The following is a 16,158-nucleotide window of genomic DNA, read 5'->3' on the forward strand; positions in this document are numbered from 1 at the left end:
TAATTTTATATACTATTATTATATATTACTGGGTATAAGTAGTGTGCAATGTTTGTAAATTGAAATTTTTTGTTTTTCTATTTTTTAAGAATATGGTAGGTGATTTTCTCAGTATTCTGGTTTTTGTAAATCTATTTTGGATTATTGTTTCTTAGCAGCTATGCAAATATTAATAGTTGTAGGTATATTTTAAATATAAAGTTTGGAAAAGAAATATATGTATATACTAATTATTTATTTACTATATAGACTTATTATAGATACCAGGTGCATACAAATTTTAGGCACCCTTTAAATAGAATTTATTTTTTTTTCTTGTTGAAATATTTTAAATATGTATTTATATTTTTCGTTATATACTGACAATAAAGTTAGCACCCCTGATCGGTACTGTTTCTCTACAAAGAATGAAAATGAAATTATTAAACTAATGAATAATATTAAAGGAAATGCATAATGTATTTTAGCCCTATTAGCATTCATTATATGCTTGCTAACCTTTTCAATTGATGTAATTGTATTTTTAGGTAGCAGTTGCAGCTCTGACAGGTACAAAGGCTTTAGTAAACTTTAATAATACACCAACGGAGTCGATTATTAACTTACTATCATCCATATTTAACCACATAGTGTGCCAACAACAGCAGCAATCTGATAGATATTTAATTTTTGAAATATATGAAATTATTTTGAGAAAACATGAAAAAGGTAGGGTAACAACTTATCACACACACGTTTTTTTTTTAATTATTGACTTTTGTCAAGTAAGAACTGTTGGATATCAATCCAAGATTAATTATTATTGAATATTTTTATTTTTTTTTAAATTTTTTGGAATGTTTAAATTGGGAAATCGTAGGATGGTTCTTTAATAATTAACCATTTTATTTAAATTATATTTTTCCGCGAAAATACGCACATTGTTTTGCGGGCTTGCTGCTTGCGCAATGCAGAAAAAATGTCTTGTCAAAAATTGGAAGGAAGTACGCGCAGTAGTACCTACAGACACTTGCAAGTAGGTTTTTTAAAACAGCCGTGGTCAATATGTATAAAACAGCCTTATACATATTGACCACCGGTGATTTTCATGCAGTAATTATTTAACGAATTAAATTAGAATTATAATAACGACTTAAATTAAACTTTACCTAAAGTGTGAGTGCCTGATATGGAAGGAACGATCAACTGGTAGCGCTACCAAGCCCGACTTCAACAAAGAAAGTTAAGTCTTTATGCATCGCTAATGTGCGTTCGAACATTTATTGAAAAAAAACGAAGAACCATATTAATTCTCAATCTATCTCAAAAACCTAATACAGTCCACTAAATCAAAAGTCTGACGACGACAAACATGTAAGCAATTTGCTCAATCAACAGACTTATTAAAATCTTTACTATTACAATATGTTTACACAATGATGAGTTAAATATGCCATAATTTAAAATAAATCAATAGGATGGATTGTTGATATGCCATTAATTATAAGTATAAGGATCACAACCAAGAATACTAATGATAAAACCTAAAAACAGGATCCTAAACCCCTAAAAAAAAAAACTTAAAAAAAAATTAGCAACTTGTTTACTATATTTGCATCACAGCATGTCATGCTATTTTTGTTTAATTTTTATTTGCATCAATCAATTGTATACGATATTTAGGCATGAATAAATGTATTTTGATTTCTTTTTCTTAACTTGTAGCAATTACTTCTATGGGGATTGACTTTGTTTTTGGTGTAATGTCGTCAATAGATGGAGAACGAGACCCTAAAAATTTACTATACATATTTAAATGGCTGCAGGATTTCTTAAGTATTGTACAATTGGGCCATTTAGATGAAGAAATGTTTGACGTTTTATCCTGCTACTTTCCTGTAGACTTCAAGACACCTCCTAGTGATAAAAACGTAAGTTATACATATTTTCACCTCTTACTTTTAAATTTACTAATAACTATTGCTGTTTTTATTGATTGAGGCATATCCTCGCTCACTATGTGCCTATAAATAAGTTAGAGAATATGAGATTTATAACTGTAATAAAATTTTTATTTGTTGCACAATATATTGAAAGAGATAAAATAGTAATATAATAATTTATATATAATAATAATGGAGTTCCTTAGGGCTATTGTTATATTCACTGTTAGTCTTAAGTCTGCATTTAACTGGTTTAAAGTCGATATTTTACGTTGGCCTAAAATACGGTACTAAGTTAGGAAGGAATAGAGCCATTCATACTTCTAATTATAAAATCATCCTGTATTTAAATCATCAAACAGTGGTCAATGCGGGTGCAATAACTTACGTACTATAGTGCGTGAACTTCTGTCGATCTGGTATTCCATGCGTTGTTTGTAAACAATGTACCCTGCAAACGCTGTTGAGGTAAAGCAGAAACAGACAGATTTATTTTGCTGAACCGCTGGTGTAAAATGGACTTGCTTATCTTATAGTAGTATGGGGGCTGATGACCAAAGATGTGGTTTTTTCCAACAGGGGGACCTCCCCCTGTTGGAAATCGGGAAAGTCAAATAGAATAACAAACTTAATATTGAAAGTTAATGTCTGGCAGATATTAATATATTTCTTACGCTGAATACGTTTATTATTCTATTTGACTTTACAGATAGTCAATTACAGCGTACAACTGATGAAATTTAAGAGAGTAGAAGCAGTATTTGCTTCAAAGATCATCTCAAATCAAATATATTACATATAAGTTATAAATTACAAGACAATAATACCTCAAAACTTTATAATTATAACTTATAAGTACAATAAACAATATTTTGCCCAATATTAACTCTAAATAAACCTAATTAAATACCTATATAATCTGTGTGAATCGATTCACCCTCTGTTTACGAAATGACGTGCATGGCAAGAAGGACCAGACGACAGAAGAGGCAGCAAAGAAATGAGAAAGTCGATATTTTAATTCAGTTTATTGATGTCAGGATACAAAGTATTCACATAACTCAGATCGGATAAAATATAAAATACTTAGTTAAACTTAACTCTATACCTGATATAATAATACACATAATAAAATGTAAAACATTAAAAATATAAAATACTTAAAATATTACAGCATTAGAACAATTACTTTACTTAATAGTTGAGATCTATCTATCTATCTAGAATTCGATCATTAAAAATATATATACCGGGTGGTGCGTCGCCGAGCGGAACATAGGAAATCCCATGTAAATTTTAAGGGGGTCAATTATTAGCTTCCCTGTACATTTTACAGAAAAAATGTAAGATAACTTTTTGAAGAGACCAATCTGGCAAACCCTCGTGCAAAGTTTCAAAAAATTTTAATAAGCGAATCTTGAATTATTTAATTAAATGTAATTGCAAAATTACCAAATTTTCGGTTCAGGTAAAACCAGACACCAGCCACCAGCAAACAATTTGTTATAAGGCTTTGTCAAATCTGACGTACAGCCGAATACAAGATTTTTTTTTCCTTTTATCAATCTCACAACCATACATTCAAAGTAGATCACAGATCACATCACGTTGTAATGTGATCTGTGTAGGTCTAGGCCTGATGATGCTCCGATAGGAGCGAAATACGTGTAGCTTTAAAAAATTATATGGATTTGATGAGACCGTGACTTTGTGTTTTTACCTTTGTTTTGTTACTAAGTTGATATTGGGAAATTTTATTACATTCTAACGAAATAGCGTTTTGTAACTAGTTTAGATTCTCAAATTTTACACTTTTATAAATAACACTTTTTAAATGACCCCACAAAAAGAAGTCATTTGGTGAAAGATCAGGTGACCTGGCTAGCCAAAGTATCCGGTACCGTGGACCAATAATATTGCCGTTAAAAGCATTTTCCAAGCACTCTCTAACCATACGGGCATTATGGGCCGGGAAACCATCCATTTGGTACCAGATCATGTGATCTTCCTGAACAACTTCTTCCAAGGCGGGTCCAATTTGATTTTGAAATAAGTCCAAATAGGTTTCAGCTGTTAGGTTATAGTCCATAAAAAAGGCTCCAATGATATGGTGTCCGATAATTCCCACGAATACATTTGTTTTTTGGGGATATTGTGTCCGAGTATGAAGAAAGCGATGTTCATTTTCTTGGCTCCAATACCGGCAATTCTGAACATTTGGTTCATTGTTGAAGGAAAATGTACATTCATTGGTAAAACAAATATTTCTTAAAAAATTCCTATCATTATTTGCTCTTTCCATAATTTCAAAACAAAATGCCATTCTTCGCTCTTCATCTCCTTCCTGCAGCTCTTGATGTTTTTGTAATTTATACGAATAATATTTGTGTTTTTTTAAAGTGCGCAATACCGTTGTATGATGTTTATTTACATCTTGCCCAAGAACCCTCGTACTAACCATCTTGTTTTCCTCCACACTCAGTAGAATATTAAGATCTCTATTATGTTCTCTCTTTCTTCGGCTCTATTTTCGATATCCTGAGTTGAACATTTACAATTATTTATTACTTACTATTTACTGCTCTGAAACTGTTTGCCGCATAATGCCACTTAATTATGGCTATTTTTTCGTCGATTAAATAGTTCATACTTGTTTTCAAATATCGACTGTCACTGATTTATTGAAACTTTTCCTCGCGTCAGTGACACTATTCATTTTACTGGTGCCCGTTTGATTTTACCTGAACTGATAATTTGCTAATTTTGCAATTACATTTAATTGAATAATTCGAGATTCGCTTATTAAAATTTTTTGAAACTTTGCAGAAGGGTTTGCCAGATTGGTCTATTCAAAAAGTTATCTTACATTTTTTTCTATAAAATGTACTAGGAAGCCAATAAAATAATTGACCCCCTTAAAATTTACATGGGTTTTCCTATGTTCTGGTCAGCGACGCACCACCCGGTATATGAAATTACAAAACACAGGAAAGAAGAACAGAACATCATTAAGAGCTGGCAGACCATCACAACAACAAGGGAAGCACCAATTAACTATTTATTTTACATAAACAAAATTAGTATAAATAATATACTGACAGAGTAATGTTAATATTTTTAAATACACAAAGACCTGTCTGCACTCTGCTCTATATGGTAGGTCTGCCACAATACGAACAGCCCTTCTCTGCAGTCTGAAAACATATCCTGCTTCCCTATTATGGTCCCAAGCAAGAATGGCATAGGAGATGAGATGTGTGAATGACACAAAGAAAAATATGCCTGATTTAAAATGTGATGTGTGTAATAAAGTGGAGACACAGAATGAAAGCCCACGAAGCAACAATGTGTTGCTTCAGAGCTTTGCCACTAAGGAGGTGGTATGAGTATCCCACAGCAGACCAGGATCCAGCAGAACACACCCTGGTGGCATTTTCGAATTCCTCAAGAATATTTCTGGTTGAAAAATGCAAGGACTGGGTTTTGGCTGTATTAAGGAGCAACAAAAAGTAGAAATAGTAGGAACCAACACAGAGCCCTGAGGAAAGCCTACGCTTAAACACCCGCAAATGTCACCCTCTGGCAGCGGTCTAATAGGTAGTTTTTTTTATCAAGACACTGAAATTATATTTACTTAATTTAGCTATGAGAATCTCATGAGGCACACAATCAAAGGCTTTACTTAAATCGCAAAAGTTGGATGATACATAGCTACCCTTCTCAAAAGCATCCTGTACCTGAACAACCAGATTCAAAATACCCTGGACAGTATTTAGTCCCTTTCTATAGCCAGAGATTCCGAACTGAGATTCCGTAAGTTACATTAAATAATGTAATTAAAAAAAATAAATTAAAAATATAAAATATGTTTTAATTCAAATGCAATATAAATTTACACATGTTTGTTTTGCAGAATGAATAATTTTATTGGCATTCTAGTTTTGGAATCACCTTTCAGAACCAGCTTTTTAATAGAAAATGGCAGCATATTATATAGTTTAGACAGAAAACGTGATAAATCTACAGAAAAATGAATTACTAAACTTGTGCAAAGATTGTCTTTTAAGTTAATTCTTCTGGAATAACTATGTGATACCAGGGAAAAACAGTTATTCATTTTATGAAAACACAACAAGCAGGATAATACATACACATTTTTAATGTTCAGAATATTTAACTCTCTATACAATAATAATGTAGAGTATCTACTAGGTCTCTTAGATAACATTTTTAAAATACTATTTTGACAAGTTGATAGAACTTTCAGATTTTCATCATATAGGCCTCCCCAAACAACAGTCCCATATCTTAAGAATAGGTACGTTTACAACGCGTGTACCAAATATTTAATACTTCAAATGGATCAAATGACGTCACAAAATATGAAAAAAAAATAAAAATAATATAATAAAAATCATATAATATTACATAAATAAAATGATAAGTTTGACATTTTATTGAATTTTAGCTTAGGAAATTTTTATTTTTGTACACAAAAATAAAAGAGCGAAGGAAGAGAAGGACAAGCTTAAGCCTTGAAAAAAATTATTACTTTATTTTTATTATATTATTTTAAATAATAATAATACTTTTAAAGATTTAGATGTTATGTCCTATAATTCTTCCTCTAAACTGATAAACTCCCTTCAACTGAAATTTTGAACCTAGAGATAATCCAGCACTAATTTAACCCTCAAAATCAATCCTTGTAAACACGGCTATACTAAATAAAAATAGTCTTTGATAAATCATTTGATCCAATCATTAATCAATAGATCTGCGCGTTTTAAACGTAGCTATTGATACAATTTATGGATAAATCAGAATAATCATTCGGGTAAGAAATCTTAGGGAGTGGCAACACTATTGCCTTTTTCCATAAAAAGGGAAATTCACCTTTCTCGATGCAAGTATTAAAAATGTGAGTTAACACCGGTATGACACTGGGACAGCACATCTTAACCATCTCTAATGACAAACTATTAATGCCAATAGCATTTGATTTTATTTTCGAAATAGCTTGAGATACGCCACCAGTATCCACCAGTTCTAGATCGAGTTTTTGATCCGATTCAACAAAAAACTGGTTAATTGCTTCCGGATTCCTTAAGCTGTCCGGTAGGTTTGTCCGATAGTTTTCGGCTTTGTTACCCTAACCGTGGTGAAAGGTGCATGCCTATTAAAAACTTGTGTAAGAGTATGCGTAAAACACTGTACCTTATCATCTAGTTCCGTCAAACCAAACTAACTTGTGCTTTATGGTGGTATCTTTCTCTCTTTTCTCTTCCTTAATGTTCTTCTTCTTCCTCAATCACAATGGACTCGCGTCGTATTTCGACGGCCGCCCAATCTTGTTGTTTATTATGGACCTACAGTTTAACGTGGGTTCCGAACCACGAGTGTTTTTGTAAGACAAACACAAACAGCCATGCTCATGCCAGGATTCGAACCTGAGACCACTCGATTGCATCGTGAACACTTGGCCCACGGTGCTACCGGGGTCGGCTTCATTAATGTTCAATCTCATTTTGTTGTTAAATAAGCTTAATCATTTGTCAATCCTCGTCTAAATTGTATATGCAGATATTGTTCGTTTTATCTGCCAGCTGCAAATTCTCAACGCTCTTCCAATTGTTAGATGTACGTACCTTGCTTATAACAATCTGACCCTTGATAACAATTTATCTATGATATCATCATCGCTAAGAAGAACTTTAATTGCTTCTTAGATGGGGTTTTTTAGGTCACTGGTAACTTTTGGGCCCATGATAGTGTATGCAGCACCTAGGAGGTTAAATATGGATTGATATGTGGAAAAATGCCGTTTAAATATCCAGTTTTCACTATTTTAGAACGTTAATTTTGCGGAGCGTAGACGGACACGCTTATTCGCGTCATATCTTGGAAAGATGAGTTAAGATTACTTAGACAATCTGTTTTATTTAATTCCAAAAAAAATTTATACTTTGAAGCTACTCTAAATAACCTTTCTGATAACCTTATTACAATTATACAAGTAGGAAAGGAAGTTATGGAATTTAAATTAAGAGAGGCAATTAAATTAAGGAACACAATATAGATTTTATTAATAGTATTAAAAGCCGTAATAAAGACCAGCCAAAACCTATAATAAGATTTACATCCCCTATTTTAAAAAAAATTGCGCTGGGTGCAATAAAAGCTAAGATCCCTGCTACTGGCAAAAATGGTTCTGGTCTGATGCTAGCCGTTGCAAGAGGCCAATTTTTGTTAACGAATATCTGAATTTTTGTTAGCGAAAAGAAAACCAGACGAGTAGGTTAAACTTTGTGCAAAACCAATTTTTGCAAAAGCAAAAATTCGTTTGGGTTAAAAACGGTGACATATTTTTGAGAAAAGGCGAAAACTCTCGAATTTTTCTCATGAGAGACATGTTCACGGCTCCAGCTGATATGCTTTGGCACATTCTGTGACTGAGGATTTGCAAATATCTGAAGGTTTTCCGCAAAAAGTTTGGAAAAAAATAATAGCTGCGTTGGTCTAACTCCAGAGTCGGACCGGTACTCAAGATAAATCATGACGAGACTAGTATTTTTATATTGCTTTTGAGTGTAATGTTCATTGATTGTAACATCATGTGTCATATTCATTAGAATGGGTCGTTTTTATACTTTTTCTTTAATTTTGACAGACCTGTGGTTTAAAAACTTGCTATTGGGTAAAATAATCTCGTGCAAATTAAAAAAAAAATCATCAGCGTGAAAAGAAAATAATTTGCCTGTGCTATAAAATATTGTAATATAGCCCTCTAATTACGCAAAAAAAAATTAAATTGTAGACATATTTAGGCCCCCCGCCAGCTCTTAAACCTAAAAAAAATCAAGCATTTTTCAACTTTTCCACTTACGAGCAGCTCTTCGCCTATTTTGTATATAAACAGATGCAAAATAACCCAGAACTCACCACGGGTCAGGTGGCTCCCATCGAGTTCCATCCCTGCCCACCCATCCACCCAACCATATGAGCAATTTCTAATTTCCTACTTCATAGTCTGATTTGGTATTAAACTTTGGCATTTGGCTTCTAGATGCTATCGTTGTACGTATCCAACCATCTCTATTGTAAACCCACATACGGCCGACGATGCCTCTGTCACTAATTTGACACATCTTTCAACAGCCTGCGTATGGCAGGGTAACTTCCATAAATTTCCCTCTGGATAGCTGCTAGTTTTAATAAATTCTTCAATTTCTTCTCTGCTACTTTGCACTCTTGCCAATTTATTAAATCAATATATGATTCCGCTTCAAAATTGAACTTGGGAATTTCAAATTTTCTTATCGTGCTATTCAAATTTACAGGAATTTTTTTCTCATTCGACCTGCAACTTAATATTTTTCTGTACCCTAATTCTCTTATATGACGACGTGAGTCAAAGATCATCGTTAGTATAATATTTTCAGGATGGCCATAAAAGCCATTTCGTTGAATTACAGGATCAACTACAGCTTTAAGTTCTTCACTTAAATATCTTGAATATTGAATTAGCTGCCAAAGGTGAAGAGCTCCAAATGTGCACAATGGTACAGTTTTTACTCGAAACCAAATCTTCACATATACTCGCAGAATATATTCTGTCAACACTTTTAATTTAGGCGGGGGATTTCTTACCGCAATGTAAGCCCGCAAGATACGATTTGCTTTGCTTAGCTCTTGTTAGCCATCTTGCGTGAGATAACTTGCCAGGAGATTTATTCGCTAAATTAGATGGACAGTTTCCAGTAGATATGGCAGTGCAAATCTCGTATAAATATTTTTGATCGCAACTTAATTCTTCTAAATTTACCTCAGGCAAATTAACTTTGATTGTTTCGTAGCACACGACAAGTAATCGCTCACATGTTTCAATAAGTTTGCCGATAGAACCCGAGAATGATAATGGTCCTGTGGTATTTCCGTCCAGATGTCGAACCAAACGTCGCAATGGCAACTCGTTTGCATGTAGTTGACATATTAGCCATTGCAAAGGTCGTTTAAGATGTAATTCCAACAAATGTATTACACCATCGTGAGGCCCAGTGTTAAAGACAGTACCATCGCAGCCAACCGCAACTAACTCGCTAACTAATACTTCATTTTCGGTTAAATATTTTAGAATCGTTAAAGCTATGGTCTTTGCAGTACCGTTTTCAGGTGTTACGTGTCCTATATAGTCGCTACCTGGTTCCTTTAATAACACTATATTATGTTCTTCGACAATGATTTTCCTAGATGACGATTCACCTTGTTTTTTAATGTGAAGAGTTCTATCTTTGCGTCCATCAAAATAGAGAGCTTAAAGACTAGTACCATCTTTTATTATTTCTTTTTGTAAATCAAGTCGTTGCCTTTTTCTTTGTCGATCTAATTTGGACTTGTCTATTACATAGGATTGATCAGTTTTGGATATCAATTCAACATCTTCCAGAACTGCACTGGCGATCATATCTCCTTTTCTACTTGATAATCAAGCTCGGTCTATTGCTTTTGCTAATGCAGGAAAGTCGAGGATTATGCTCGTACAAGTTGACGGCTCTGGTTCGAAGTCTGGACCACAGTCTGGTTCGCTTTGCACTGATATATCTGATAGATTGCCTTGTTCATCTTTTTTTTCTGATACATTACGCGAAATGTTTTGTTGACTTTTGTCCTCCGGAATATTACGCGAGAGGTCCCTGCTTTTTCTTTTTTGTTTTTTCTGCAAAATTTTACTTGTTTTGGCATCTGCTTGCCCTATAGACATTAATCGTGTAATTCTCTGGTCGTTTAGGAAAGCTTGTTCCATTTTTGGAACTTTGTATGACTTCTCACAAATACACAAGTTAAAATCGGTACATTTGCACTTTGAAATATCAAAGAGTTTAGTATTAGCCTCATCACGAAATTTTTGAAGGGAGGGGCCGTTCCGTACAAATTTACCTGGCGGAGAGGCTTAACGTTGTTTAAATTGAATAAAAATGTTTGTGAGTGTGTTTGAAGCTATTTTTAGTTGTTTGAAGCAGTAGTCTTTAATAATATATTTTTTTTTTATTTTTTTTTAGGGGTCGGGCGGGGGGGGGGGTAAAATAATAAAAAGTTAAAAATTGGTATTCATTATGGACCAATTGGCAACTTTTTTTACTACAGGCATAAAAAACCTAGAGAACCGACCCACCCTAATATACATATATCTCTTTTAGAAAATAACAAGAGAGGAACTGGCACAAGGTTTAGGAAAATGTTTAACTGGTACATCTGTTTTTGGCCAGTATGCTATCCCATTAGCTTTAGAAAAACTAGATTCGGCCCTTAAGGTGGCCAAAGAGGATTCTTTAGCTTTATTGGTAAGTTTGTGAACATATTATTTAAAATGAAACGTTTTCATTTCATTTTATGTGAAATGGTTGATTATGTATTTTTTTATTTTAGCAACTAGGATGTGAAACCTATGAAGCATCTATTTATAATCAATATTCAATTGAGCTTTGGTCCTTACTGCAGAAAGAAATTATAAATACTTCAGATAACGATTTAAGGAAAAGGTGCTTGGAAACTCTTAAGGACATTCTAATGAAGCTGTCTCATCTAGATCAGCATCAATTCGAATGTATCATATCAAATATATTGGATAATTTAAGAGGAAATCTTTTTCCAGAATCAAAGCTTTATTCAGCGAGTTCCAGTATTTTAATTTACGTTGCAAACTCCAGCAAACCGTCCTCTGTGATGGTGGCCAAAAAAATAGGACCTCTGCTCGAAAATACGTTTAAAATTACCGAAAAACCTGAGCATAAGGCTTCTATTTTATTAAATTTAATTCAAGTTGTAAAGGCAGTTATAAATACTCATATATTGGAGGTGGACATGCCAATCATTGAAGAGATTTCGGCTTGCCCTAAATTATTAGCACAAGCTATTTTAGACGGTAAGAGTTGTTAAACACTGATTTATCTACATTAACACAGAAAAGTAAAATGCATGCTCAGTAATGATAATGGATGACTTTAAATTAAAATGTATATTTTATTTTTTTAATCTATAATATCCTGGTGAGATATCTGAAAAACTATGGACTATTTAAGGCATTTTTTTCATTTATTTATGTATCGACGGTCCTACTAAGAATGGCCCTCGGCTGCGTCTCGGGAAATATTAGTCATATGGCTCGCGGAATTTTATTCTTCATAACAAATATCAAAAAATATACCAGATATCAGCTATATAATGGTTTGGCATATACACGCTGTTTTATAATTAGTGGGACCAACTTGGAGGAGTTGTACAGGGCCGCAAAATAAGCAAATTTGCGCCATAAACTCCTATCCGAAAATGATCAGATTTTGAGATACAGGGTGATAAAATTTGAAGAAAAAATCTTATTGTAGATATTTTTCTGAAAATTAGTAGGTAGTTTCTATGCATCTAGTACGATTTTCTAATACATATCTACGCTTCGCCGTTAAACATAACATGGTGGCAAAAGCTTGGTTGCGTCAGTTCTTGCTGCAACCACCACCTACAAAACCAGCGTCGCGGCATGTAATCACCATGGCAATAAGTTTTTTCACATCGGAAGCTACCAGTTTCACGCAGATTTCTATGAAACCTTGAAAAAACTACGTTTCGAAGGACGACATGCTGAAAACCGTTCTGCGTACAGCTGCTCGGCCCTTCTAGCATTACCGCCAGCTTCTCCTCTCCAATTAGTTACATGTCAGCGTATTCCACATTCGAATATATGTACAGTAGTGGCAAAAAGTAGATAGACAAAGTATTATTTTCATATAATTGTTTAAAGATTTACCCACAGGTCCCCTAGATTTTAAATTATTGTTATTTGTAAGGCGGTCTATAAAAAGATACCAATAAATTTCAGTTAAATATTTTGATTGCTATCAGATAAAGCAATAATATAAATATAGCTGGTCAAAAGTAGATAGACAAAAACAATATTGGAATTATCTTTTTGTCTAGATATTTATAAAACAAAATTAGTATAGTATTGCTTCTCTTGAACTCAAGGTGCAACATGCCACGCGGAATTAGATTCTCTCTTGATTTAAGACAACGCATTATTAATGCATATCGCGCGGGTGATCGTCAAATTGATATTGCTCGTAGATTTGATGTTAAAAGAAAAGCTGTTTGGGCAATTATCAAAAGATATGAAAGGACAGGATCATTAGAGCCAAAAAATAAATCTGGTCGACCAAAAAAAATGGACATTAGAGCTGTACGCAAATTACAACAAATTAGCCAGAATAATCCTTTAATGACTTCTCGTCAAATTCAGATAGAATTACAGGCTCTAGAGATTTGTAATGTATCCTAAAGGACTGTAAGACGAAGGTTGGTAGAAGAGAAGATTGGAATTTGCCCGTCAGCATTTACACTGGACAAAGCATGAATGGAAACGTATTTGCTAGAGCGACGAATCGAAGTTTAATTTGTTTAATTCCGATGGAATTCAATATGTTAGGCGTCCTTCTGGCCAGCGTTTGAATCCCAAGTACAAAAAAATCCACAGTTAAGTATGGAGTTGGATCAGTGATGGTTTGGGGTTGCTTCTCAGGTTATGGAATGGGCCCGTTACATCGCATAGAGGGCATAATGGACAGGTTTATGTACAGGGATATTCTCAGAGATGTTATGTTGCCCTATGTCGAAAACAATTTACTATTGAGATTCCAATTCCAGCAAGATAATGACTCGAAGCATTCCTCCAAAATTATGAAGCAATTTTTCGAAGAAGGAATGTAGATCATGATATTAGGGATACAAACTATTCAAATAAAGTTGAATTATTCGAACGGTTGCAACAGAAATGGAAAAATATTGGTTTTAAACTCATAGACAATCTTATTGAATCAATGCCACGTAGATGTTAGGCTGTAATAGACAATAATGGGTATTTTACAAAATACTAATATTGTAGATAGTTTAGTTTGTAATTAAAAAAAAATACTTCGAAAAAAAAGAGTATTGGTTATTTTTTAAATTTGTCTATCTACATACTTTTGTCCAGCGTATATTTAGTTATTTCTTATTATTTACCAAATTAGGTGATTGTTTCTAAAGAATGTTTTATTATTTTTACATGTTTATGTTGCCCATAATATACTTAAATATCTTTATTATAGAATTTTTATTTCCTTTGATTTAAAAAAAAAAACCATTTGTCTATCTACTTTTGGCCATTACTGTACCTCCATTTTAAAACACCTATTAATCTGTTTCTTGCTAAAAATATTAACACGCAGATACCCGACAAGTGGTCGCTTTACTAAGATTACTGATTTAGTATGAAACATTAACAAAAAATGAATGAGTATTTGAAAAATATTTTTTATTTGAAGAAAAAACAGTGGCGTACCGCTTTTTTTTTAAAGTTCACTAGGTTCTAGCCCGCATGGACGCCACTGGTAAAATAAAAAATGAAATTACTTATTAAAAAATACTAATAGATGCATAGAAACTACCTACTAATTTTCAGAAAAATATCTACAGGATTTTTTCTTAAAATTTTATCACCCTGTATCTCAAAATCTAATGATTTTCGGATAGGGATTTATTGCGCAAACTTGCTTCTTTTAAGGCCCGCTATAACTCCTCCAAGTTGGTCCGAAAGGTCCAACTAATTATGAAACATCCTGTTTACATATGATTGTCGTCATCAAAATGAGAAATTCAGAAATTTTTTTTGTTCGAATTATTTTTGCTATCTGTGATTAATTCTGGATTAGGTACTCGAAATCAAACGAGGTCTCGTTTAAAATATTCTTTTTAAAAGATGCTAGTGAGTCTTCCAATTTAACGTATTATTAGTATATGCCGTTTTAGATCGTTGTCAGAAGGCATAAAAACTTAAAAAGTCAGGAAAAACTACATCTTAATATATTCTTCAAAAGGAATATAAACGAAATGAATATTATTTGTAAAACGCAATATCAGTAGCGATTATGATTATAATTAATATTTAATTATGACCATTCTAAAAAAATATGAGAAATAAATTATGCACTTTTATATCGACAATAATTGTACAAAATGCCATAATTCTAGGTCGATTATTAAATAATAAATTTAGATGCTTGGACAGTGAACGAGAGACGATGCCTTAATGATGTTATAAAAGGTCATCGAAAAATGTTACTTTTAAAGTAATGATTTAAATGTGAACATGTTATTGAATAAAAATTTTATCTACAACAAATTAAGAGACAATCTGTTTCGTGTAAAAATAAATAAAATTATACAGACTTTTCTCTGAAAAAAATTCCTATAGGCCCTTCTTACGGAGATACAGTCCCTTAAAGGCGCCGCTGGACATCGATTTTTCTTGAATAACTTTTAAGCACTTAGTATAATTTAATTTTTATTAAAATTTTACGTGATCAACATTATTAAGGACCTCTTGAAACGGAGTCCTTAAAACACATTTACCATGTTTATTTTACCAGGGCGGACTAGATTATACATTATAATGCTTAAATTTTTAGCACCCTGTATGATAAAGATTCTGAAATAATAAATATGGATCGCTTGAACCTTAAACTAAAGAAAAGGCACTCTTGTTCATTATCGATAAAATGAACCATTTTGGAAAAAAAAATAAGAAATTACTGTTTTATTTTAATTAAATAGAACCATGACCAAAGGAAGAGAAAGTATACTCAGTAAGTCAATGATATGTTTTTTTTGCATCGACGCCACAGTTATTTAAATAATAGAGAAGTTCCGTTTTAAGTTCTTTAATCTGAAATAGTACTTGTTTTTAAAAATGCAGGAAATTTATATATAGTGAATTTTTTTATAGGATAGTTCCATATTATTTTTAGATTTACCACATTTTCCGGGACAACCTGTATATCTAATAAGATGTTTTTAAGTTGGTAGTATGCGATAACAGAGTACTAAAATTTAAAAAAAAAATGTTTCATAATTTCAATTACTTTCATTTAATGTTACGAAGTTTTATATTTGGAGTTGTTTTTATAAGAGAATATATTTAAAATTATTGACGCTTTAATTAAATATTCTCAAAGGCAACCATTAGCATACATTCGCATAGCAAACATTTTTTAGAGCCATATGTCTATATACTTTCGTCTAAAAATCTATTTTTTTCCTTTTTTCCGCTTAAAAAAGCTATATTATTATCTCCGAGCATTTAAAAAAAAAGACATACAAACAAAAATATAGAACCATTACGCGTAACATTACAATCTGTTAGTCTCGT

General features: G+C 32.6%; 1 protein-coding gene across 1 annotated transcript in view; it reads left to right on the forward strand.

Annotated features, from left to right (window-relative positions):
• Nucleotides 1–16,158, forward strand: part of LOC126735455 (MMS19 nucleotide excision repair protein homolog) — a 41,889-nt gene that overhangs the window by 6,831 nt on the left and 18,900 nt on the right. Inside the window, exons 3-6 of the mRNA XM_050439446.1 lie at nt 528–708; nt 1,705–1,910; nt 11,120–11,263; nt 11,349–11,844. Coding sequence (XP_050295403.1) covers nt 528–708; nt 1,705–1,910; nt 11,120–11,263; nt 11,349–11,844 — 1,027 coding nt within the window. The remainder of the gene's footprint in view (nt 1–527; nt 709–1,704; nt 1,911–11,119; nt 11,264–11,348; nt 11,845–16,158) is intronic.

This window comes from Anthonomus grandis, chromosome 4 (assembly GCF_022605725.1).
Source record: "Anthonomus grandis grandis chromosome 4, icAntGran1.3, whole genome shotgun sequence".
Classification (NCBI taxonomy): Eukaryota; Metazoa; Arthropoda; class Insecta; order Coleoptera; family Curculionidae; genus Anthonomus; species Anthonomus grandis.